Source organism: Sceloporus undulatus, chromosome 1 (genome assembly GCF_019175285.1).
Source record: "Sceloporus undulatus isolate JIND9_A2432 ecotype Alabama chromosome 1, SceUnd_v1.1, whole genome shotgun sequence".
NCBI classification, from domain to species: domain Eukaryota; kingdom Metazoa; phylum Chordata; class Lepidosauria; order Squamata; family Phrynosomatidae; genus Sceloporus; species Sceloporus undulatus.
The window spans coordinates 110,402,907-110,430,468 of NC_056522.1; the positions used below are offsets into that span (position 1 = coordinate 110,402,907).

General features: G+C 40.2%; 1 protein-coding gene across 8 annotated transcripts in view; it reads left to right on the forward strand.

Annotated features, from left to right (window-relative positions):
* The window catches only part of AK9 (adenylate kinase 9), a 102,696-nt gene that overhangs the window by 14,623 nt on the left and 60,511 nt on the right, over window positions 1-27,562 (forward strand). For all 8 annotated transcript variants that reach the window (XM_042454234.1, XM_042454208.1, XM_042454244.1 and 5 more), the window contains exons 7-19: window positions 568-759; window positions 3,205-3,330; window positions 3,786-3,860; window positions 5,282-5,380; window positions 5,842-5,981; window positions 6,061-6,241; window positions 10,701-10,845; window positions 18,177-18,290; window positions 20,605-20,673; window positions 22,264-22,424; window positions 24,041-24,197; window positions 25,708-25,822; window positions 26,440-26,495. In XM_042454234.1, the coding sequence (XP_042310168.1) occupies window positions 568-759; window positions 3,205-3,330; window positions 3,786-3,860; window positions 5,282-5,380; window positions 5,842-5,981; window positions 6,061-6,241; window positions 10,701-10,845; window positions 18,177-18,290; window positions 20,605-20,673; window positions 22,264-22,424; window positions 24,041-24,197; window positions 25,708-25,822; window positions 26,440-26,495 (1,630 nt within the window). The remainder of the gene's footprint in view (window positions 1-567; window positions 760-3,204; window positions 3,331-3,785; window positions 3,861-5,281; window positions 5,381-5,841; window positions 5,982-6,060; window positions 6,242-10,700; window positions 10,846-18,176; window positions 18,291-20,604; window positions 20,674-22,263; window positions 22,425-24,040; window positions 24,198-25,707; window positions 25,823-26,439; window positions 26,496-27,562) is intronic.

Sequence of the window (27,562 nt, forward strand, 5' to 3'; positions counted from 1 at the left end):
GGCTTGGAACTTTCAGTTTAGTGGAAGAGTGAATTCACTCTTAGCTTTAGGCCAGATTTTAAAGGAGCCATCTAAAGTAGTGACCTTATTTCAGGAATAAGGTTCAGCACCTTGGATAGCTCTTTTAAAATCCAAACTGAACATCTCCACCAATCACTCATATCTTCTTTGACTAGCCAAGCTCCACCAAAACGCATCAATATTTTTTAGATCTTAAGAAGCATAGTGGGCCTGTAATATCTTCTGGGGATTGGTTCTGGGCTCCCCCATGGATACCAAAATCCATGGATGCTCAAGTCCCATTATATAAAAAAGCATAGTAAAATGATGTCCCTTATATAAAATGACAAAAATCAAGGTTTGCTTTTTAGATTTTTTTAAAATTATATTTTCAAGCTGTGGCTAGTTGAATCAGTGGATACAGAATAATACTATGTCAAAGCACACATAATGGTTATATTTACCAAAACTTTGAGAGTCGAGTTACAGACTTGGAAAGGATCCTGTAGGGTTGTTTTTTTTATCAATATTCATTGTATAATAATGTTTCCCCCTATTTTTAACTAGTGTCCTGACAATGATTTGTCCAAAAGAATCTCTGGACAAAGACAGCAGCCAGAAACAGGACAAGTATTTCAAAGGGAAGAGTGGGATCCTGATATTATTGAAAAACGTAAAAAAAAGAAGAAGGAACCACGCAAAACTGTAGAAGAGGAAGAAGAGGAAGAGGAGGAAGAAGCAGAAGAGGAAACAAATGAGGTAGCTTACTGTGGTTTCCTGAAGAGGTATTACTAACTCACATGGATGAGGATTACAAATGTTTGCTGTAGAAATGTGAGTTATGAGTGTTTTCTGATCTCTGTGAGAATTCCAGTTTATTACACAATAGAAAGATGCCCCATGAACAAAGTGTTTCTGTGTTCAGAATTAAGTGTGTTCCATCCAAACTCATCAGAGCCATTAAAAACAAGGTGAGGTGAATAAGAAAAAACCAGATAAAAGAAACGAAAACCCATACACTTCTTGTGTTGTGAGGTATTTGCTTACTTACCTCAGTGGATTCTAGTATATCCCTTTGGAAGTAATTTCTATTCCTCCTGAATAGAGTCGAACCCCTGACAACTAGATTATGTCACCACTTCTTCATTTCATCATGGGTTGCTGAAAAACAGCATGGCCACTTTTTATTACACTTGCTCGGACTTAAAAGTGCAGCAACTGCAAAAATAAATAGATCTGTTGGGACATTAGCATGTCAGGCATTTTTTGAGGGGAAATATGCATCTGGCAAGTGGCTGAAATTTGAGGACATGTTTATAACAATGCAAGTAGCAACATGCATGCATGGATTTTGCAATAAAGTGTGACTTGGGAGACTAAAGTATCACATCATAATAAAGCTTTAATGTAGCTTTTGTTCGATCTAAAACAACCATCTCAGCAAAGCCAGTTTAATAAGTGTTATTTTGTTTCTTTTCTAACAAACAGGCTGTGGGATTGGAGTAGATGGAAATAATAGAACATTTAGATTAGGGTTAGCCATCATGCACTGATGCTTACATAAGTACAGCAGGCCCTCCCCTTATACGGGGGCTCCGTTCCGGATTCCCCCGCGTAGGGGAAAATCAGCATATCCTCATGCCCCATTGAAAACAGTGGGGCACATGCTCACAGCTTGGGGCATTGTGCGCGCCACTGGCATGCACACCATTACACTGATTAGTGTGTGGCTTCAGGGTAAGATGGAAGCCATGTATAGAGCACCCACGTATGGTGTGGGCACACTGTATAAGCAGGGGAGTGTTCTGCCCAAAAGATGAAGGAACATGTGATTCAGTGTCTTTCTAATGATCCATTAAGAGATGTCTTTGTTGTTATTGCGTGCCTTCAAGTCATTTCTAACTTATGGCAATCGAAGACAAACCTATCATGGGGTTTTCTTGGCATGATTTGTTTCGTAGAGGTATGCCATTGCCTTTCCCTGGATTTCATGGCCAAGTGGGAAAGCAAAACCTGGTCTCCAAAGTCATAGACCAACACGCAAACCACTACCCATCTTAATTAGTGTCAGTACATTAGTGTCATTAATGCTTACATTAATGTCAGCAAGATCTCGGTGATCATTGTAGATGATGTATTAGCATGAGCTCAAACAAGAGGAGAGTAAGGGAAAGTTATATAATGAAAGAGTAGTACAGTGGAGCCTTTCCTTATGTGGGGGATCCGTTCCAGACACACATACCCACGTAAGGCAAATACCAATGGGGCTTGTGCTTGTGGCAGTGTGGCGTGTGCCGTGGGTGTGCACGCTATTCATTCAATTACAGCATGACTTCCATGTAAACTGGAAGCCACATATGATGCACCTGTGTATGGAGCGGGCGCACTGTAAATCAGTCCTCCAATTTGATATTCAGGGATATAGGAATGGCTTGGAAGTCAGGATACTATAGGAGGAAAGTAATGTAGAAATAGCATCATTTTGATAGGTGGAAACCATCAAAATTCTAAGCTGGATTCTCTGCCTTTGTAAAAAAAAAAAAACACTCCTTACCTTGTCTTCAAACATTGAGGGCCATGCTCTAGTGTTTCCAGTGCATTATGTACACAATAGAAGACACTGAATGAAAAGCTTTCTCACTTATGGAACAGAAAATCCTTTGGAATTTTGGGAGTGGACTGTGGACTATACAAATTGATCACTGACATTTATGTGATAATAAAATACCACATCCTTCAGTATAAAACGTTATATTGTTGTCAAGTTGTTTCCAGCCTAGGTCAACCTGTAAGGCTAACGTAACACAAGGGTTTCTTGGGCAGATTTGTTCAGAGGTGGTTTCCCTTTACTTTCCTCTGAGGGTGAGATAATGTTACCCAGTGAGTTTTCAGGGCTGAGCAGGAATTCAAAACCAGGTCTCCAGAGTCTTAGTCCAATGCTCAGACCACTATATCACACTTGGATACTGCCGTGTGTATTACTCTGTGTTAAAATGCCATATCCTTCAGTATAAAGCATTATACAAATAGGGTTTGTGGGTTTTTAGCTTTTTAGTTTTCATCATCTAAATAATAATTTGTACAGCTGTGCAAATGTTCCAAGTTGTAGCTTTTTATAATGCCTGAGGAGGAGTTTTACGCAAGCATGCTGTAATCTACTGCTGTAATGATATGTAAAGCTATGTAACATCTCATCTCTTCTAGGCAATATTTGATCAGCTCATGTTGACAGAAATTTTACCAACTTTAGTACAGAGACCAGAAGATTTTTTGGAAAATGTGCAAGAGAGAATTGCCATCTATAAAGATACCATGCTACATCCTCTGGAGGTAAGAACAAAGTGGGGGCTATGCTACAAACTGTAGAAGGAAGAAAGTATCTAGATAATAATTTCTTTAATTTATGATATTGCTGATTGCCACAATCCTAGCACTCTGCCTTCCCTTGTTAATTTCTAAGCTTGGTGTCCTGTGAATGACAAAATTACATCAGCATGATAATACCTATTTGTGTGAATGCAGCCACATGCATTCTTAAAAGAATCCTTACATGATAATTATCAGACCTGTACATTTTTGGTCAAGTAACACAGGAAACACTAGTGCAGAAAAATATTATATATGTTAACTTTTAAGGATGTTTACAAAAGTATATGTGAAAAGCCAGTTGCATAAACTGCTTTCAAATGTGTGAATCAGAAAATGAAGTGGAAAGAAAATCAGATCTTGTCTGACTTTTTCAGTCAATTACAAAGAATCTTCTATTCTGTTTTTTAAACATCTAGGAGTTAATGGCTGAGCAGGATTCCCAGTATCTTTTTGAATTAGATGGAAACAAGACTGCAGAAGAACTTTTTACAGTAAGTGAACAGGAATTACTGCATATTACCTTTATAGAAACATGATTATCCTTACTGCCTATTCTGCAGCTTAAAAATATATCTGTTTAAATGGCTGCTTGCTCTCTGTGTGTCATCAAACAAAATTGATCAAAATATGATTTCATTCAATATTGGTAATGGTCTGAGCATACAAAACACTTAAAGTGTGATATTGAACTAGTGTTACGTGAGTCTCTGAACCTAGGGATTTGCCTTCAGTTTTAAAAGTGAGCTCATAGTCTCATCACATAAAATCCATGCTTGGTTTTCACCCTGTCTCATTTCAGCAGTTTAATTTAGAATTGATAGAGGAAGCCTTGGTTAGAACAAATAAGTCAAAAACCCCAATGATCCCTTGCAAGCCACCCAGAGATCTATCAGTAATCTCTTATCACTTCTGCCTCCCTGTGCAGTACATGTATATGCTTTGATCTAGAATCTCATTAATATTCTGGTGTGGGCTCACATAAGTACGGTAGCTCTCATGTATCCTTTCTGTCAAATGGAGCTGAATCTCTCTTTCAGAAATAGACATTATCCAGATTACTCCTTCCACTTGCTTCACAAGCAGAACTTACAAATCAGTTTGTATATAGCACCCTTTAGGGCAGTGGTTCCCAACCTGTGGGTCGGGACCCCTTTGGGGGTCGAATGACCCTTTCATGTGGGTTGCCAAAGGCCATTAGAAAACATCTATTTAATTACAGTTATGAAGTAGCAATGAAAATAATTTCATGGATTTGGGTCACCACAACATGAGGAACTGTATTAAAGGGTCGCGGCATTAGGAAGGTTGGGAACCACTGCTTTAGGGGAAGAAGCTTTCCCCAGCTCATTGCTGTCTGCTTCAAATCAGCAGGGCTATCACAGAACAACTGCTGCATGAAACATTTTGAAGAGCACCTATGGATTCAATCCACCATGTGTAATGGGAACATCCACAGTTTCTCAGACAGTTATCTTTTCAAAAGTGGAAAGCCTAGTATTTGTAAGGTGCCATCTCAAAGGTCTAAATACACTAAAGGCACCAGATCCTATTTGATCTGAAAGTAATCAGAGTCAGCTCTGGTTAGAACTTGGATGGGAGACATCCATTGATTGAATAACAGGTGCTGTAGGTTATATTTCAGGGGATGGAACTGGCAAAACCACTTCTGAGAAAATCTTATGAAATTCATAGGGTCACATAAGTCAGTAGGCATCTTGAAGGCACATACACACACACTTCATAGGAGGCGTTTTTATTGGACCAGGTTACATAGTTAATAGAGATTCTTGGTGTCTTTTGAAATGTATTAAAGCAAATTTCAAAGCTGTCTGTTTATTTCAAAACACATATATGATAGTAACTGAATATTTCAATGGCAATTTATTTTTAAAAGTTGTTGTTTTCTCTTTAGTCAGTAATACTCCGCCTTCAGTCCATGGGCCTCCGAAATGGAGCACTTATCACCAAATTGCAAAGTGCAGAGGAAGAGATGTTAGATGGACTGGAGAATGTAAGTATTGCATTTGTGTGACCAGTTGCTTTTAGTACTAGCATCTGAACTCATAAGAGGGGCGTTGGAGTTAATACAATTAAGAATATATTTTTTTTGCACTTAGGTTCAAACATATGACACTATTGGAAGAATATACAACTGACACAGATTTGTCAGTTTGGCACTGTTCATTGTCCTCTAGAATTCAATTCAATCTATTTGCCACCTTTCTAAAGTAAATTTCCCAACAATTGAAAGCCGTCTTCTATCCAGTTTTCTTCTTAGCCTTTAATAAATTGTGTAACTGTAACCATGATTATGTAGTGCCATTCATAACGCAAGGTTATTTTTCAGCAGTCAGTAGTATAGAAAAGCAGAACAATAATGTCTGCAAATGACTCAACATAAAACAATCTGATTTGTTTTTTTTTTAAAATGTACAATTTACACATGCTTTAAGTGTTTTGTTTTATTATCAGGATGAACTTTTTCGAGTGCTTGCAGCCTATAAGCTTGTAGCTCCAAGATACAGATGGCGCCGCAGCAGATGGGGAAGGGCATGCCCTGTGGCTTTAAAGGGTGGTGACATGGTCATGGGATCACCAGATTTTGCCATTAGGTAGGCAAAAATCCTGAATATATTAGTATAAGCTCTGTCATTCTAAGCTTGTAATTCCATGACTTTGTTTTCTTCTTAGTTTTTTAGGTAAAATGTACCTTATGTCATCTGAGGAAGCATTGAAAGAGTTTATGCTAAATCCTCGCCCCTACCTGCTGCCACCTATGCCACTTCCACCTTGTAAAGTCCTAGTAATTGGACCACCATTGTCGGGGAGATCAACTCTATGTGAACTGATTGCAAACCATTATCAGGGAAAGGTGGGTGTGAATTAATTTCTGTATCTAAATTACCAAGACTCACATTTAAACATCATTAGAATTATATGCCTTGTTTCAAGCTTAAATGCTGGTTTTCCAAAAATGGAAATGGAGCTCCACCCTTACAGTGTGTGTGAAAAGGTTTTGTGTCAGTGGATTGGTTGCTTTTTAGCTTCCACATCTAATTTCTGATTTTAACCTTTGAAGCTCTCTAACGAAGGATAGCATTCATATGCAATTTTTGTTCTTTATTTAATTTATATTGCACCTTACTTCCAGCAGAGGACCCAAGGCATGTAAAGTGGAAAAAAAGACCCAAGGCATCATATAACAAATAAAAACAAAGTACATCTAAACAAAAACCTTACTAGTACAAAAGTTGAAAAATTAAACAACCGATTTTATTAACAATACAAAGTTAAAACACTTTTAAACATATTTAAAATATAACAAAACAGTAACCCCTGCACACCCATTGAAAGCTCCTTCTGCCACAGCAAGTTAAAAGCCAAAGCCCTGCTTAAATTTTAAAAAACATATGTGACTGCCAACATAAATAAAGCAAAGTGAACCAATGGAACCTCTGATGGGATGAAATTCTATAACCTGACCATAGCCACTGAGAAGGCTCTCTCCCATGTCCTCAACAAACATGCCTCTGATGGTGGTGGGATCAAACTAAAGCCTTCCCTGGAAGATATTAAAACTTAGTCAGGGTTATATAGAAAGATGTGGTCTGAACCCAAGCTGTGTAGGGCTTCATAACCAGAATTTGAATTCTGCCCAGAAGTTAACTGAGAAAGAATGAAGCTGTTTCAACAAGGGAAGCAGCCTTAGTCTGCAGCCTGGGCACAGCATTTTGGATGCACTGAAGTTTCCAAACAGTTTCTAAAGGGATATGTCATTGCCACCAGATTTGACATCTCAGTTAATGGGAATGGGTGGTGCACTAGTTTTAGCTTTGCAACTCACTCCTGGTCACTGCCAGAACCTGGGCATCCAGGTTCAAGTCTGAATCCAGGAATTAACCCAAACCAAGAACCTGAAATTTCAGGGGGAGTGTAATCTCATCCAGCACAGACTGAATCCCTGTTCCCTGATCTGCCTTTTAAATAACCAGGAGCATTATCTGGTTTAAGCTTCAGTTAGTTTGTTGTCATCCAGTCCATTGTTAAGAGTAAACACTGATTTCACATCAAAATAACTTCCTTGGAGTTAGATGAAAAGGAGAGAGTTGGATGTCATTAGCATACTACTCTAAAACCCTGGATAAGCTCTCCCAGTATAGCACAGGGGACAGCACAGACAGCTAAACAGCTTAGGGGACAAAACTGACAGAACAGTGGCCAAGGGCTTAAATAGGACTCCCCCAGCACCATCTTCTGGGTTCTTTCCAGAAGGACTAGAACAACTTTAAAACAGCGCCCCCAAATCCCATCCCAGAGTGGTGTCCAGAAGAATACCATATAGAACAAACTAAGAGATCCAGCAGAACCAACAGAGAAATATTCCCCCCTGTCCAGTTCCCAGTGTAGACCATCCACCAAGACAGCTAAAGTTGTCTTCATCCCATAACCATGCCTGATGCTAGATTGAAACAATCCATTTCATCAAGAAGCCTTCACGAAGAGTCATCTACCCACCTTAGTGATAATAATCAGGGAAGAATGCTGCCATCAGACAGGATTGGGAAAACTTTCTCAGTGATGGGAAGGGTGTGAATTCATTTGTTGGAGGTGTGTTTTATGGTCAGCATTTCCTGCCTTTGGAAACACTTCAACAGTAGAAAGACTAAAGGCATAAAGGAGAAGGATGGTCTAGTGCTCTCTTGGCAAACCTGTGGCACACATGCCCTCTCTAGCACATGAAGCCATGTCAGAGGGCACGTGGTGGCAACGGCAAAGAGGAGCAGAGAGGGAAGCATGGCCGATCCGGCTCCTTGCTGCAGCCCAGTTCTCCTGCAGAAAACTGAGCCATGACAAAGAGGGGCAGTCCATGACCCTTCTGGGTGGAAGTCTTGACCCTTCCAGCTGCGAACCCCACCCTGAGGCACTTTCTCCCCCTCCTCCTCTTCCCAGACTTCGGTGAGTGTGTGTGTTGTATGTCTTCAAGTTATTTTTGGTGACCCTAAGGCAACCCTATCACCAGAGGACCTTTTCGGCAAATGCTCCCAGATTATGGAATGGCCTGCCGGATGAGATCCATCATATTACCACCTTAAACACTGTTTTAAAACTTAAACAGTTTTTAAAAAGCTGTTAAGACTGATCTCTTCTGGCAGGTCTTTCCTGAATAGGTACCCGGCCACCAAAGGAATATCCAACCTATTGACCCTGATCTCTGCTGTAATCCATTGTTTGTGTTGTTATTTATTTTATCATTGTAAGTTAAGTTTTTAAATCGTTAACTGTTATTGTATTTTAAGGGCGTGGGTGTGGGAGATATGGAATGTATATTTTAATGCTGTAAGCCACCCCGATTGCGTTATGCAGAAGGGTGGGATAAAAATATTATTATTATTATTATTATTATTATTATTATTATTAAACCTGTTACAGGATTTTCTAAGCATGATTTGTTTGGAGGGGGGTTGCCATTGCCTTCTGAGGCTGAGAGAGTGTGATTTGTCCAAGGTTAACCAGTGGGTTTCTGTTTCAAACCACTACACTACGCTGGCTCTTGTTGGCCATATAGCAAAGTACAGTAACATCCAAAATCCACAAAATACAGTAGTCCCTCGGGTTACGAAATTAATTCGTTCCGCGGCTCCGTTCGTAACCCGAGTAATTTCGCAACCCGAAAAGGCTAGCGGCTAGCGCTGGAAAGCCGCTAGCCGCGCTTTGCGGTTTGAATTTCGCGCCGAAAAAACATTCGTAACCCGAAAAAACCTTCGTATCCCGGAACAGTTTTTTCCTATCTATTTTTTTTCGTATCCCGGAAATTTCGTAACGCGATCAATTCGTATCCCGGGGTACCACTGTAGTGATATTCAGCCACTGGTGTTAGGGCTGTATCAGCACTGCAGAAATAATCCAGTTTGATGCCAATTTAACTACCAGGGCTGAATGCTATGGAATCCTGGGGTTTGTAGGTTGGTGAAATATTTAGCCAGAGAGCTCTGGTGCCACAATAAACTACAGTTCCCAGGATTCCCTATCACTGAGCCCGGGCAGTTAAAGCAGACTCAGAATGGATTATTTCTGCAGGTTTTTGAACCTCTGACTTCAGCTGCATTGACTGTAGCCTCATTGGCCTGTTACAGACAGCCAAAATAAAGCTGCTTCGAGTCACAGTGGAGGTATGGTGTTTCAATGATGCATGCATCCTAAGAGTCCAGAAGTCGCGCCAAAGCCATGCTCCAGCCCTAAGGACTGGAACGTGGCTTTGGTGTGGCTTCTGGACTCTTAGGACGCATGCATCATTGAAACACCATACCTCCACTGTGACTCGAAGCAGCTTTATTTTGGCTGTCTGTAACAGGCCATTGTTTTGTCCCAAGAGCAATACTATAGACTTTGGGTGTAGTAAGGCCTCTGGCTCTCGGGAACACAGCCAGAACAAAAGACTTGTCCACAAATTTCTTAAGTTTCAAAAGCTTTACTGGTTATAAACACAAATAACATGAAATTGATTTCTTCTTTCTCAATAGTCCTTCCTAAATACCTTGCTCTCTCTTCTTGGTGGACTTATCTTTTTCTTCTTCTGAGGACTATCTTTCTTCTTTTGTGGACTTATCTCTTTGTCAAAGGAAAATACTCTCTCCAGGTCTGACTTGGCTGAAATCTTACTACACACAGAGACTAGCTAGAGGGAGACAGCATAAGACCCTGGGATTTCCCACAATCCTGGTCTTTCTTAAAGCTGTAGATCTCTATTTTCCCTTCTAAACTAATACATAGAAAAGCTAATATAATCTCAACTAAATATATGTCTCAAGAGCATCAAAGATGCTCTGGAGGCATGACACTCATTAACCTGTTTACTCTCCTCCCTTTCAAAACGTCCTGCATTTTGAGCAGGGCTGAGAAGGATGGATTTAAAATTTATATGAGTTAAGTTTTTTATTTTTTGTTTTGAACTTTTATTTGGCCAGGTCCTCCATCTTTTCTTTGTGTGCTTCCCCCCAGAGGTTCCTCCCCCTGGAAGCCCCACTTCCTAGAAGTCCCACCCCTGGCACCTGGTGACGGTGGGAATGTCACTGAGTTTGAGCACTCGGTCTCTAAAAGGTTCGCCATCACTGATCTAGTGGGCAAAAGTTACCTTTTCCTTTATGAGTTCTTATACTTTTCCTTTGAAGTTTGGAAGTAGATGTACCAGTTGAGTCAAGAACCATGGGAAAGAAGAGTTGCTTAAACAACAACTTTGTATGTTTTTAGATAAAAGGGAGGGGGATAGCAGCTATAGATATATCTCCCCACCTTGCATTTTCTACAATTTAATTTCCTGTGGCTTTGCTTAGGTTCTTGAAATGGAGGCCCTTCTGAAAACACAATATGAAGAAGCAAGAATAGAACTCATTGAGCAAACTCGTATTGAAGCAATAGAGGCAGGCATTGCTAAAGTGAAAGAAAGACTGGAAACTGAGAGGCTGTTACAGGAACAAGGTATTCTGTATAAATTTGAAGATGCATAATTGTTTGTATCATCTTGGAAAGATATCCCTCAGGCCTTCCTATGATCTAAACGAAGTGAGAGGATGTTACTATATATATCTGTCTGTCTACATCTATCTATTATTGCATCTATCTGTTTATTGACATTCCATCCCACTAACCAGGTGCCCTGTCCCACCGTTTTCTGGGTTTTGAGTGTGCTTATCTGAAGCTGGGTGGATGGAAGAGATTAAGGAAACTGTTCATGTGCTGCAAACTCTGCTGCTTAACAGTCTCCCTTTCTGAGCTAGTTGGGATCATCTCAGGGTTGTTGTTGGAATTCCCCCCTCCTCGATCCTGTAATAATAATAATAATAATAATAATTATTATTATTATTATTATTTATATTCTGCTTAATCACAGGGAATCCAAGCGGATTACAGCATTAAAACAAATACAGTAAAAAAGCTCCCCCCCAGTTATAAAAACATAAGTAACGCTTAAAAAAGGTTTAAACCAAAAGGACATTAAAAGCAATAATATAAAATAACAATTAAAATAAATAAGAGATTTTGAAGCAGGGGCCAAATAGGATAGAGATGAAGATGGAAAAAAAGAGGAGAAAGGGTAGGGAAGGAGGAGAGGAAGGTAAGCAGGGGTGGTCTAGTCTGGAAAGGCATGCCGGAAGAGATCCGTCTTAATAGCTTTCTTAAAGGTTTCCAAGGTGGTAATCTGACAGATCTCGTCCGGCAGGCCGTTCCAGAGTCTGGGATCAGCAGTTGAGTGTAGTGCTGGAGGGTTTCAACATCCATGCTGAGACTGCCCTTTCAGGAACAGCTCATGACTGAATGTCTGCTTTGACAACCATGAGTCTGTCTCAAATTATATCTTGCCCTAACCATGCTTCTGGGCACACTCTGGAGCTTGTTTTCTGTACTGGGTATGATGAGTGTGATCTGGGAGTGGAGGGAAGATGTATAGGTCTGTTGTCATGGACAGATCACCACCTGAGGGGTTTAGACTTGCTGGGACTCAAAACTTCTGCAGGGGTAGTTGATCCATTAAAATGGTCTGCTTTTGGATCTGGATGAATTCCTGATGGTTCTTGGGGAGCTCTCTGCTGTCTTGACAAGTGATCCTGTCAAAGTCTTGGCCAACTTCTGGCATGGAGAAATGGACAAGTAGATGGACACAATTGTTCCCTAGCATGCCCTCTCACAGAGTAGAGCCAAACTGCCTCCTGGTTTTCCAGAAAGCTGTTGATGATGAAAAAAATGAGGAGGTGACTAGAGTGACTTTTGCAGAAAAATCAGGGTGAGTTTATCTGAAAGGTTACTCTGAAGCAATGCAGGCAGCAAAGGCAAATTTCTTCTCTGTCTCTGTTGCATCTCCAAGGAGCCAGCCAGCAGAGCTGGTTTCAGTGATCAGGGGTATTTTACACCCAAGTGCAAGAGAGGAAAATCTGGACCATTAGCCTGCTGTGAATAATTTGCCTGGCGTTTTGCAGATATAATCACTCAAATCTGTTGTCACTTGGATGCTATAAGTGATATAGATCCAGTAGATGTAATTTTGCCCCCTGCTTATCCAGTGATAACAGATACTTTTCAATTTGCTATTCTTGAGGATGTAGACAGGATCCTTGGAGAGTAAAAACCATCGCATGTAGGTTAGATCCTTGCACTTCCTGGTTTATTAAAAAAGCTAGAGTGAGAACTAGAGTGAGAACTAGGTGAGTAAGTAAAGGGAGTGATTAATGCTTTGCTAAAGCAAGGCAGAGTTCTAGCTTGCTTGAGGGAGGTTGTTAAAAAAGTTATTTATTTATTTGAAAAGCCCTCACTGGATCACATAATTCTGGATAATCATCAGCCAGTCTGTAACATTCCATTTTGGGGCAAGGTTCTAGTGTGTAGTGTCTTCCCGCCTCTAGGGATTAGACAGACTATTTAGGTCAATTTTAATCTGGTTTCAGGCCTTGTTTTGGGACAGAGATGACTTTAGTTGCTTTGGCTGATAACCTACACCAGGAGCTAGACAGGATGAGTTCTCCTGGACCTCTCAGCAGCTTTCAATATTATTGATCATATAATATTGGGTTGTGTTGCTGAGATGGGACTTCGGGGTACTGTTTTACACTGTTTTACAGTGTTTGCATGTTTGCTGATATATGTTTTAATCTGGTATTAATTATAGAATCATAGAATCATGGAGTTGGAAGAGACCACAGGGGCCATCCAGTCCAACCCCCTGCCATTCAGGAACTCTCAATCAAAGCATCCCTGACAGATGGCCATCCAGTCTCTGTTTAAAGACCTCCAAGGAAGGAGACGCCACCACACTCCGAAGGAGTGTGTTCCACTGTTGAACAGCCTTTACTGTCAGGAAGTTCCTCATAATGTTGAGGTGGAATCTCTTTTCCTGTAGCTTGCATCCATTGTTCCAAGGTCCTGTTCTCTGGAGTAGCAGAAAACAAGCTTGTTCCCTCCTCAATATGACATACCTTCAAATATTTAAACAGGGCTATCATATCACCTCTTAACCTTCTCTTCTCCAGGCTAAATATCCCCAGCTCCCTAAGTCGTTCCTCATAGGGCATGGTTTCCAGACCCTTCACCATTTTTGTCGCCCTCCTTTGGACAGGCTCCAGTTTCTCAATGTCCTTTCTGAATTGTGGTGCCCAGAACTGGACAAAATATTCTAGGTGGGGCCTGACCAAAGCAGAATACAGTGGCACTATTACTTCTCTTGATCTAGACACTATACTTTTATTGATGCAGCCTAAAATTGCATTGGCCTTTTTAGCTGCCGCATCACACTGTTGACTCATGTTCAACTTGTGGTCTACTTGGAGTCCTAGATCCCTTTCACACGTAGTTTCATTCAGCCAGGTGTCACCCATCTGTGCATTTTATTTTTCCGCCCTAAGTGCAATTTTTCCGCCCTAAATGCAATACCTTACATTTCTCCGTGTTGAATTTCATTTTGTTAGCTTTGGCCCAGCTTTTTAGTCTATTTAGGTCATTTTGAATCTTGATCCTGTCCTCTGGGGTATTAGCTATTCCTCCTAATTTGGTGTCATCTGCAAATTTGATAAGTATGCTCCCAATTCTGTCATCCAGGTCATTGATAAAGATGTTGAATAGCACTGGGCCCAGGACAGAGCCCTGTGGGACCCCACTGGTCACTTCTCTCCAGGATGAAAAGATGCCATTGTTGAGCACCCTTTGGGTTCGGCCGGTCAACCAGTTACAAATCCATGTAACAGCTGCCTTGTCAAGCCTGCATTTCACTAGCTTGTTTGCAAGAATGTCATGGGGAACTTTGTCAAAAGCCTTACTGAAATCAAGATATACTATATCCACAGCATTCCCATCATCTAACAAGCTGGTAATTTTATCAAAAAAAGAGATTAGATTTGTCTGGCATGATGTTTTTCTCGGAAACCCATGTTGAGTTTTTGTGGTTATGGCATTGCTTTCTAGATGTTCACAGACTCTCTGTTTAATGATCTGCTCTAGAATCTTTCCTGGTATTGATGTCAGACTAACTGGACGATAATTGTTGGGATCCTCTTTTTTCCCCTTTTTGAAGATGGGGACAACGTTTGCCCTCCGCCAGTCTGCTGGGATCTCTCCTGTTTTCCAGGAGTTTTCAAAGATTATTGCCAATGGCTCCGATATTACATTTGCCAGTTCTTTTAATGCCCTTGGATGGAGTTCATCTGGTCCCGGAGACTTAAATTCATTTAGATTAACAAGGTGTTCCTCTACTATCTCTTTACTTATTCTGTGCTGAAATTGCCCTACTCTGTCCTCTGCTCCATTATCCTCAGGTTGAGCACCCTTTTCCTTTTCTGAGAAGACTGAGGCAAAGAAGGTGTTGAGTAATTCTGCCTTTTCTCTGTCTCCTGTTAACATTTTGCCATCCTCTCGACGCAGTGGTCCTACCATTTCCTTCTTCTTACTTTTGCTGCGGATATATCCAAAAAGCCCTTTTTGTTGTCTTTAACCTCTCTAGCAAGCCTGAGTTCATTCTGCGCTTTAGCTTTTCTGACTTTACCCATGCACATGCCTGCTATTTCTTTGAATTCCTTTTTCGTGATTTCCCCCTTTTTCCATTTCTTATACATGTTCCGTTTCAAACTTAGCTCGGTTGAAAGTTCCTTAGTCATCCATCCTGGTTTTTTGAGACAACTCCCATTTTTCTTTCTCACTGGAACTGTTTGAAATTGTGCCTTCAGTATCTCCCTTTTGAGAAAGTCCCATCCGTCCTGAACTCCTTTATCTTTTAGTATTTCTGACCATGGAATTGCCCTCAATACTTCTCTAAGTTTACTGAAATCCGCTCTCCTAAAGTCTAGGATGCGTGTCTGACTATGCTTGGCTTCTCCTTTCCACTGTATTACAAACTCCAGGAGAACATGGTCACTTCCACCTAATGATCCCACCACCTGCACCCCATTAACCAAGTCATCCTTGTTGGTTAGGATCAGATCTAAAATAGCTGATCCCCTTGTTGCCTCTTCCACCTTTTGGACAATAACATTGTCTTCCAGGCAAGTGAGGAATTTGCTAGACCTTGAGGATTTTGCTGAGTTTGACTTCCAGCAAATATCAGGATAGTTGAAGTCACCCAACACGACTACATCTCTCCTTTCTGACTGCGTGGTCATCTGTTCTAGAAAGATATCATCCAATTCCTCAGTCTGACTTGGGGGTCTGTAGTAGACTCCCACCATAACATCCTTGTTGTTTCCCTCCCCTTTAATTTTTATCCAGATGCTCTCCACCTGGCTTCCATGATTGATGTCCTGGATCTCTTCACTGGTGTAAATATCTCTGACATATAGTGCTATTCCTCCTCCTTTCCTGTTTGGCCTATTTCTCTTAAAAAGGTTATACCCCTCTATTTCCACATTCCAATCATGAGATTCATTCCATCAGGTTTCAGTGATGCCTATTATATCATATTTGCTTTGTTGTACTAGGAGTTCGAGTTCATCTTGCTTATTTCCCATGCTCTGTGCATTAGTGTAGAGACATCGCAGACCATGGGTCCCTTTTACTTGCTGTCTGTGCAAGTTTTTTTGCCTCCCACTGTTGGGTCCTTGCACTTTTTTTCTTGTTTCCTCTATGTCAGTTTGACTATTTTCGCCATCCCTTTCGCTTTCCTTAATATTGTCTCTCTTCCCCTCGGAACTCAGTTTAAAGCCCTCCTGATCAAGTTCTTGAGACTGTTGGCAAAACCATTTCTTCCAACTTGCGTGAGATGCAACCCATCTGTTGCAAGAAGTCCCTCCTCATGGAACCACAGCTCATGATCGAAGAATCCAAATCCTTCTCGGCGGCATCATCTGCGGAGCCAGTTGTTCACATCTGCTATTTTCCTCTCCCTTCCTGGACCATGCCCTTCAACTGGCAGAAGAGACGAGATGACAACCTGTACATCCATTCCTTTCAGCTTCCTACCAAGCGCCTCGTAATCCCTTTTGATGTCCTGAAGGCTGTGTCTTGCAATATCATTAGTTCCCACGTGGACCAAAAGGAAGGGGTATTGGTCAGTAGGCTTGACCAGTTTTGTCAGTCTCTCTGTCACATCACGGATCTTTGCACCTGGAAGACAACACACCTCTCGAGACGTCTTGTCAGGCCTACAAATCACTGCTTCTGTACCCCTCAGCAAGGAGTCCCCCACTACGACCACACACCTCCTCCGAGGCTTAGCAGCGACTGTTCCCTCGGGTGGGACTCTCAGGCTCCCCTGCTCTGTCCCTGAAGTCTGTCCATGCTGCTCTTCTTCATCCTCCTTGATAAGGGAAAGAGCTTCGAAACAATTCTCTAGCTGCAAGCTCCCAGAACAATCCCTTCTTGGCACACTCCTCTTTGTGACATTCCTCCAGCTGTCTGCCTCCTGTGTATGGCAAGTGACCTCTTCCACCCTAGCATCTTTGTTTGATCATTTAATCTTATTTTAACTTTTGTATCTTGTGGATATTTACTAATATGCATTTAAATTTGTTGTAAGCCACTTTGTCTCCTGAATTGGGGAAAGGTGAGATAGAAATAATAATAATAATAATAATAAGAAGAAGAAGAAGAAGAAGAAGAAGAAGTTGTTGTTCTTATAGAGGAACAGCAAACTAGTAATTTGAGTGCATAATGTAGTAGCACAATCCAAGAAATTTATGTTACTCAGAAGTGTATTTAAGGAGATCTGTCTCTATATAAGATGTATACTCCCAGGTTTCCAACACTACTCTCTGTCAGCAGAGAGGCTCTCTACCCCTGCGTAACCTTTCTTGGACCAATTGTTATGAGAGCAGCACTTTAGATTTCTTTTAGCATGTATGTTGTACAGTTGCCCCTCCATATTCGCTAGGGTTAGGGGAACAAGACCCCCGTGAATATGGAAAAACCACAAATAACAAAAACACCATGTTTTTACCTGAAGGACACCTCTCTAGGGATCTCTGGGTCCTCCAGTGCAACTCTTTGGTCAATGTCCAACATACACTGACCATAGAATGCCACTGGAGTAGCTACAAATGGTCTTTCAGTGCAACCTTTAGTTAAAGTTGACCACAGAGTTCCACTGGAGGACCTAGACAGTCCTAGAGAGAACATATTAATGAAATCCGTGAATAATGAAATCCGCAAATATCAAAGCCGCAAATATGGAGGGATGACTGTATTTACATAGCAGTTTGTAGAGAACATTGTGCCATAAACAAAATTAATCTGAATACAATTGTGCAGTACCACATATTGGCGCTGTACAGACTGCCCCAAAGGGGCGGGTCTGTGGCGCTCCTTTTATGTCCGTGTTGGTGGCAGGGCAGCCTCACCAGCAGCCCAGCGGCCCAATCTGGAGTTTTTCCAGACCACAGAGAAGCGGCAAATGGGAGCCCTTTCTTCCTGGCGTCGTTCCCGCAGCTGCTGTGGGAACGAGGTGGCTCCCAAAAGGAGCTCAGTTTCAGAGCTCCTTCCTGTGCCATGCCCAGGCTGCCCTAAGCAGCCTGGGGCAGCACGGAGACATCATGTACGTGCCACGCCATTTGGATGCGGTGCATGTGTGATGTAATAATGGCACCCCCATGCAGATGGGAGGCTGCCATGATGACACCATTGCCACATATTAGGATTGCGGGGCATGCGGACGCTCCATCCCGACACAACTCTAGTATGTGGCTAGGCCGGCACAAAGTGCTGGTCTGGACCAGGCCACTGTTCACATCACTTTTCATAAAGTCGATGTTCTGCTTATCTTTAAAATTGTAAGTATTCACAAAGGAATACTTTTCTTAGGAGAGTTTATTCATATTCAGTTATCTTGTATTTGCCAGCTACTCAGGAATTGTCTGAAAAGGACCAAGAGGAGGAGGAATATGAAGAGAGCACTCAGATTGATGATAAAAGTCCAGCCATGCCCAGTGATTCAGTGTCTACTAACCAAAAAGGTGATATAATACAATGGAGCCTTGTTCTACACTGGGGTTTGGTTCCAAGATCCCCTGTGTATGCTTAAGTCCCATTAAATATAATGACATAGCAAAATGGTGTCCATTATAAAAAATGGAAAATCAAGGTTTGATATTTGAAACTTATATATTTTTTTAACATTTTCAAACCATGTATGCTTGAATCCGTGTATAAAAAATCAGTGTATAAGAAGGGCTGACTGTAATGTGGTTCTTTCATAGTCTGTAAGAGATTAAGGCCTTCACATCTTCCTCTTTATTGAGAGCTTATCCTATAGATCAGTCTTTTTCGAACTTTCTCCTGGAGCTGCAGTCACGATTGCTGCAGTCACAATTAACATTGACACAGAAATGTACACACAACTTTTAAAATAATTTTCAGAATTTTCACAGAACCCCTAGAGTACCAGAGATCCCTGTTGAGAAATCATGCTATAGATTATACAAACCCTATGATTGCACTGCTTTGTGCAATAGCATAATCCCTGTGAAACATAGTCAGAGTAGGGAAGTCAAAGGCTTTCATGGCTGGCATCCATAGTTTTTTGTGGGTTTTTCGGGCTATGTGGCCATGTTCCAGTTTCCATATTGTACAAAATTCATACAGCATTATTTGAGTACAAACAAGAAGTTGTGTGTACATTTCTGTGTCAGTGTTAATTGTGATTGCTGTTAATCGTGACTGCAGCTCCTCCCCTCACATGTGATGGTCACAATGTAGCTTGTGTCTACCTCCCACACACAAACCCCCACACTATCTATCCATTAAGGAAAATCCAATTACGCAAGGGCAAACTACCTGAGAACATATGTGAAGTGTAATCGATAGATATTTTTAATAGGTCGCACTGATTTTCAATGTTAGTCTAAAAGAAAGCAAATTCTGACTATTTATTCTATCTGAAACTTCAGTTCAGATATGTCCCTGATTACTGGCGTCTGTTCAGGTAGCATAAATCAGTTACAAGTAATTTTTAGTGCACAGTAATATACCTTGGAATTTTGATCCCTCTGCAATACAGTATTCTGAAAACCATGTAGCTAGAGCCATTATAAGCTTCAAATGTGAACTCTTTACACTCACCTGGAAATAGCCTACGTTGAATTCAACTGTACTTATGTCTGAGTAGATATATGTAAGACGTACTGTAGCTTTAAAGTAATGTTTTCTAAACCTATAACAGCAGAGTTACATTTATTTATATTACTCAATTAAATTTAGGTCCACTCTGGACTTTTACATCTGAAAATGTTTATCTTAGCATCAAAGTACACATCACAACAGAGATGCCTGAATACCTTAATATAAGGACATAACTGGGCATGTCTACACAGACCAAATGAAATGGTTTCCTTCTGTCTTCATAGTGACCTGTCTTCACGTTGCAGGGACAAATCCCTGATTTAAATGTGGACTCTCTTCACAACAGAAGGCCAATTCCACACTGAATCCACCCTATCCCTCCATTAAGACAGTTTAAAACTCACCTTTTTGATTCAGATTTTGCAGAAGTGATGCTGGGCAGCTTTTTACACTGTGTTTCATGGTAGTAGCACCACTGGTGTTTGTCACTCCCTCTGAGGTCAGAATAAGATGCCCAGCCATGCAATCAACACTGGGTGCTATGTTTCTGATCTCAAAGGGAATGACTCGCAGCACCAGTGCCGTGTGAGTAGACAGCTGCCCAGTGTAGCTATGGAGTGTGGTGGTAACGGGGAAAACCTAGGGCTGTTGTGGGGCCAGAATTACCTGGAAGCAGACTGGAGTATTCTAGCCAGTGTAGATATAATATATCTCTTTCTTTAAAAGACATTTTCTAGTTATAGTAGCAGGAGTTAGGGAGTTGGATTAGGATTATGACACATAAACAGAAGTTTCATTCTTTCCCTTAATGCTGTTTTCATGATCAAAATCCCCCCTACCTGAAACTACTATTTGTCCTGGTTAGAAAGACATATGTATTTTCATATGTTTTTCCTGCTGGGGCAAAAAACTTGCATCTCCTCACTCTCCAGTCGTGATTGGGAAATCTCTACCCATCATTATCTACACCCCACATATAGTCATAAAATGGTATTCTCCTTGTCATTATGTTTTATGTGTTTATTGCCTTTTTCCTTTGTATGTTTGTTTTGAGCTATTTTAGATTTTGTAGAAATAATAAATGTTTTTATATATGTTTTAAATGAATAAAAATTATAATTAAAAAATAAAATGGTTGGTTTTAGGAGCAGGAATGCAATACATGTGCAAAAAAGTTTTACACATTATTTCCCCCTTCTACCGCTATAGGGAGTACTAGTATAAAAGAAGAAGATGAAACTGAAGAGCTGTCTTCATCCCAGACTGCAGTTCAAACTGGTATTGTTGATAACTACATTACTAATAGTAAATGTTTGTAAGGAAAGTTGTCCTGGTAATAGTAGAATGTATTTATTTGTTTGTTTCAAATATTGATGCAATATTTTTGTACAGGCCAAACATTTCTCAAATCAAATTATAGTGCTGTTAAACCAAAACTTCAGTAAAGGTACTTATTTAAGGGGAAATGGGAAACTAAGGCCCGTTCTGCATGGGTCTTTGCGGCGCCCCGTCACATGCTAGGGGTTGGCCGAGGACCTAGCGTCCATACCGGCCTCACCCCTAGCACGTGACGGGGGCGTAAAAATGGCTGCGCCCTATACACATGGCGCCTCATCGCGTCATTTCCGCGATGCAAGAAGAAGCGCTATTTTGGCGCTTCTTTTTAGCTGTGCCGGGAAGCCTCGCGGTTTGGTTGCTGGGGCTTCTCGGCACAGCTAATGACGGCACAGGCAGAGCGCCGCTTTTCGGCACTCTGTAACGCGCCTTAGGGCCCAAACAGACAGGTCAAAATAAAGCTGCTTCGGGTCACTTTGGAGGTATGCTATTTAAATGACACACACATCTTAAGAAGCCAGAAGCTGCACCAAAGCTGTGCTCTAGTCCTTACTTCCAAATATCTCCCAAACCTCCAAAGTGTCCCAAAGCATCTTTATTTTGGCCTGTCTGTTTGCGCCCTAAATTCCTTTGTACAAAAGCCAGGAAAAACTATCGGACTAAAGCTAGTGCAAACCAAAAGCCCAGCTGACTTCATTTGGAGAGTATATTGGAAAGGCAGGCTCAACAACAGAGTAGATCTTATCCTGGATCCATTCTGTTTTAATTAAAATGATACAGAGATTTGAAGAAGGGCTTCTGATATAATAAGTCTTATTATCTGGGCAGACTCATGCAAGAAGATATTTGAGGTATTCTGATCCTGAAAGGCATAAATTATCTTGGTTCTGAATGCACCTTGATTGGGGAGACAGCTTGGTGACTGGCATGATGGGTTCCTAATCCTGCCTTGAGTTAGTAATCTGATTAAAATGCTCTGGATATATTAGAGCAGTGTGGAGAGGTAGGCACATATCTCCAACAAAGAAACTTTCAAAGAAGGTCCCAAATCCCCTAAATATGTTTTCAAAAACAGAAATAGCCTACCTTATTTTCTTACTGGAAAACCTTATTTTCTTATGGGATTTGCCTGCTCTCACTTAGAATCAATACTAGGTCAGCATATTCTATCCTTGTTCTTTCGGTGTGTATTGAGGGGCTCAAGGGAAGGAACATCCCAAAGTGACCTTTGTCAGAATGCTGGGTATCTTTGAAAGTTATAAATCCTTGCCTAGATCAGGAGTTTGCTTTCCTCCATTTTTTCCCAACTTACTACCATCTACTTCTCTAGTTGTCTCTTGTTCTTCCTATGTGCTTTCCTTTTTAAGCTTTTTTATTGGTTTGCTTCATATTTTTGCCTATGCCTTTGGTATCATGCACAGTTACATCAAAAATTAGGAGACTAAAAGCCTTCTGTCAGCCAAACAACACTAACTGTATTTCATTAATTGGTACCTACATGGTTCTGTATTTACTTTTGCATGTTTATAACAGAATTAACAGAGTCCTCAATGAAGCAAACAGTATCAGATGTATCTCCTGACCACCCTGATGTTCAAGAGTTTGTACAGCAAGCTATAGAAGCTGCAATGATATCTCCAATATTGCTGCCACCAGAAGTATATGCTGGAGTATTGGAAGAAGCCATTGCAGCGGTAAAAAAAAAAAAAAGCTCCAGTATCAAATGAAAGATATAGTTGTAAAAAACAATTTTAATAATTTGTGTTTTTATATATTTTCATTTTAAATTCTGTGTGTGTCATCGATAGCTAAGGTAACATAAGTAATACATTAAACAAAGAATATTATAATTTAGATTGTTATAGATAATAATTTAAATATGAGATCTAATGTTAACATAGTATTAGGTTAAAAAAAGTTTCATTCTGTAGCAAAATGTTAGAATTAGCTGAGAGCTGCCAATTTGTTAGAATTAAGGAAAGCTAATAATATTGTGTCATCTGCATATCTTAGATTGTTGATGTCCCTTCCTCCTTCTTCTAAGTCTATGCCTTTTCTTTGTACTGTATGATGCTTTCCACGTACAAGTGTCCAAAAATGGTCCAAGGATATAAAATTTATTTTGTGCAGTAGTTTAAAAGAAAACCTGTTTAAGATAATCATAATGTATGGTTAGTTACCATACACTATCTTATACAGAGTCATTTTTAAAACTACTGCACAAAGTATATTTTACATCTTTGGACCACACATTTCCTCATACATCCATATGGACAATATGCACAAAGATTTTGAACCGTCTTATGATTTACTCTTTTACCTGCTCATCTTCTAGCTCTAGTTACAGAAACCATTTATTCTATGGAATAAATTCTTTGGAAGCTAGTATGTGACTGTGATGTCCTATTTCAGCCAATATACTTCCCTTGCTAAGGTTATTTCCACACTCGAGTTTTTAACACTGCACAGTTATTTTTTTTAAATCATTGTTTATTGTGCAGGCTAAAGGCATTGATTTATGAAAAAGAAAACATTGTTCTTTGTCTATTCACACACACAAAATGACACAAAAGAGGTTTGGGGGAAAGATGGTTGGGGTGGGGAATCGTGCACATATCTCTGGGATACAATAATTTGAAAACTATATTGTCTGGATGATTTTTAAAAGTGAACATAGGCTGGCAATTCCAGAGAAATGAGCTAGTGTGGAAGCAACTCTGGATTGTGAGAATCATACAAGTCACTATTTTCTTCCTGATAGATAGTGTACTGTATATGCTCATGTATAAGTCTAGAAATTTTAGTCAAAAAATTGGCCCCAAAAACCAGAATCGACTTATCCATGGGTCAGTTTATGTATTGTACTTTAATTCTAATTATAAAAAGGGAACCATTCTCTGGTGAAAGGCAAGAATATAATCTGTCCCCTCTACGCTCTCATCCATCCAGCCTTTAGTGTGAATACAAGTAGTTATGCCTCCTGGAATTTTGTAAGTTCTTTGGCATCGTTTTCTTTTGCTTCATCCTTTAGAACTTTTGTTACATGCCCTTAGGTTTTACCCTCAACTTATCCATGGGTCATATCAAAATCCATAATTTTGGCCCCAAAACCTGTCCTCGACTTATACATGAGATCGACTTATAGTTGAGTTTAGAAGGGGCTCTGGTGTGGTTTACAAGAATTCCAATGCACACACAAAAATACAGTCAAAATAACTGATATTTCATTGTATCATTAGTTTAACAATTTCCTGGCAATTCTGTATTTCAAACCATTTAACATGTTATTAATTGTGGTGTTTTATTTCAGATTTCTGAAACAAATAAGGACAGATACCCAGAAGCTGCAGCTAAAGGAGGATGGGTAATAGATAATTTTCCTCCACTGGTAGAGCATTGGGCAGCTTTGTCAGAAAAAGGACTTCTTCCTGATCTTGTGATTTGTTTAAAGAATGTTGAACAAAATGGTTGGTGCTTTTTAAGAAGTGATCATTCTAAATCAAAATGTATTTTATTATGTATGACTGCATGTGACAATGGGGTGAGGGAATCTTTGGTTCTCCAAACATTTTGGACTACCTTTCCTACAGTCCCATACCACTGACCACACTGGCCGGGCCAGTAGTTCCCAAATGTTGATTTGCCCAGAAGTGTCAGTTAGCCTGGTCAATAGTCAAGAATTCTGAGAATGGAAGTCCAAAACACTTAGAAGACCAAGTTGGGAAACTACTGGGCTAGACTATATGAGACATAAGACTCAGTATGCAAGAAGTAAAATACTGTACACAAATGCATCCACATACATACACCCCTGTACACAAACGCACACACATTTCCACAAACTAATACAGTCGCCCCTCCTAATTTGCGGATCTCAGATCCATGACCTCGATTATGTGCAGAGGGGCGACCTCCATTCATTCTAATGGTGCATGTAACCATGCCGCGCCCTATTGAAGTTTATGAGGCTTAAATATGTGTGAGCCTCCATTTTCACTGCAGAACAGATCTCCCACACAAACAGAGGGACAACTATATAGTTCCTTTCTAGTATAAGGTTTCATTCATTAATATGTAAAATACTGCACCCTTAAGTCTCTGCTTGTGACAAGTTTTAATATTTTCCAGGTTATGTCTTCGTTTCTGATTGTCCAGAGAAGGAACTAGACAAGATCCTGAAGTGTAAAGATAGACCATTAAATACTAAAGTTACAAATGTCCATGTTATCGTACTTCCAGTTTCTATGTATAGCTTGAAAGCTAGACAGTGAAAAAAACTGATAGGAAGAAAATTCATTTGACTTGTGGTGCTGGAGTAGAGTTCTACAGATACTGTGGACTGCTAAAAAGACAAATACAATCGTCCCTCCTAATTCGCAAACTTGGAATTCAAGGATTTAGTTATCCACAAGGTCTCTCCTCACCCCTCCCATGCCTGAAACAGTTGATCCAGGATCGGAGGGATCAGGAGAGAGTTCGTGCGGCCCCTTCTACCTCCCTTCTGATGCCCAGATCGGGTGTCTCCCTAGAAGCCAAGATGACTAAACTGAGATAGTGATACTTTGACTATATCATGAGAAAACATGACTAGATAATACAATAATATTTGATAAGGTAGAAGGCAATAGGAAAAGAGGAAGACCACATTATAGATAGATAAACTCAGTCAAGGAAGCCACATTGCTGAACCTGCAAGACCTGAGCAGGCAGTTGATAATAGGGTTAACAACTATGAAGGGAGGGAGGGAGGAATTTAAGCTTTTAAAAAAACATTTACTACCTTGAAACGTCAAAAGAGTCCCCCTAAAGAACACTTCAGAAACATTCTCTGTTACTAAAACATGCTATTATTTCTTTCCAAATGTGAGGAAAGCATAGCAATTTTTTATAAAATTTAGTTATATTTTTTTAAGGTCTGTAATTCCTAAGGTGTCCATGGTGTCTTATTCCTTTTTATTCTGTTCTATTACATTTCAGGAAGGATGTTAGTAAGTCGATTGTACCAAGCAAGTAAAGAAGAAATTGATGCAAAGATTATAAAGAGACTAACAGAAGAAGCTTTAAAGAAGAAACAAGAGGAGGAAGAAACAAAGTAAAACATTTGAAAAACACAGTATCATTATTTAATTATACGTCGTACAGAATAATAATAATAATAATAATAATAATAATAATAATAATATTTATTTGTATCCCGCCACTCCGTGTATTGGATCGAGGCGGGTAACAACAAACAAAAGAACAATAAAAACACTGCACAACAAGCCACAAGTAAAAACATAGCAAGACATATCAAATTCTAATTCCCTATCTCCCTCCCACCCTAAAATAGCATTAAAAACAACAATTCCCAGTAAAATAGTCAATAAAATCAGTCACGAATATATATTGCTGTGGCTTAAAAACTTACTCTAAGTATTATTCATGTGCCACGCTAACAGCAAAGTCCTATTTATGTCTACAGGCATAAGTGCTATTGAGTTCAGTGGAACCTACTTGCGGGTAAGTGGGCTCCAATGAATTCAATGGAATTTACTTCTTAGCTATGTACAGGATTGCACTATAAAGTAGTATTTTAAGATGGAAGATTTATCTCATGGAAGATACCAACAGTTTAATATACTGAAGAGATTTTTCTTTTGTCAGATATTTGTTAAGATATTTCTTTGTTTCAACCGTATTGTACAATCTGTGCTATCTTTTTTGCAGAAGAGAACTACAAGAAATGTTAAGATTGCAAGCTGAAGAAGCTGCTGAAGATAAAGGTAAAGAACTGTTGAAGCTGATGGAACTAGTCAGCTCACAGGAACTAGTCAGACATTATTGTTGTTGTTGTTGTTACAATAGTTGTACAATATTATATGTAAATGTCAGATCATATTTTATTGACATCTCTGACCAATTTCTTGTTTCCTTTTTTTTCTATTGGTAGTTGAAAAGGATACTTTTGTTCTCACCAGAATAATCATGGTTAATGTTTTTTAGATGATATCCACATTATATTAGTTCATGTTTCATTTAACAAGGATTGTAAAAATTTATTATTGTTATTGTTTTTATAAAACACCTAATAGTATGCAGTGTTGACACAAGTCAGTCCTTGTCCACTGTTTTATAAACTAAAGTACATGACAGGTGGGAAGGATGTAGAAAAACTTACAAATGAATCCCCAGTTTTTGAAGTTGCAAAATTCTCATCACATTGTGTTGGTAAAAATTAAGTTAATTATATATACCGTATTTTCCTGCGTACAAGACGACTTTTTAGCCCTGGAAAATCTTCCCCAAAGTCGGGGGTCGTCTTGTACTCCGGAAAGCCCTGGGTCCTAAAGAGAGCCCTCGCAGGGAAGGCTTCCTCTAAAAGGCAAAGGAGCATCCTCCTCCGTTCCTTCCCTCCTTTGTTTTCCCCCCTTCCTTCCTTCCTCCTTCCTCTCCTTTTCTTTTTCCCTCCTTCTCTTTCTCTCCTCCTCTCCTCCTCCTCCTTCCTCCTTCCCTTTTTCTTCCTTTCTTCTCTTCCTTCCTCCTTGCCTTCCTTCCCTTCCTGTCCTCGGACGGCAGAAGGTCTCCCTACCTTCCCTCCAACCTGAGAGCAAGGCTGGCTACAGAGCAACCAATCCTTTGGAGTCACACACTCACAGTTTTAGCCAATCAGAGAGAGGGCTGGAGAGTGGTCGCCACCCCACCCTCAGAAAAGGGTCTCTTCTCTCTCTCCTCTCTCTCTCTCTCTCTCTCTCTCTTTTAGCCCCTGAGTCCCTCTGAGAGCCAGGCTACAGAGCAACCAATCCTGTTTGGATGGAGTCACACTAACAGCCAATCAGAGAGAGGACAGTGG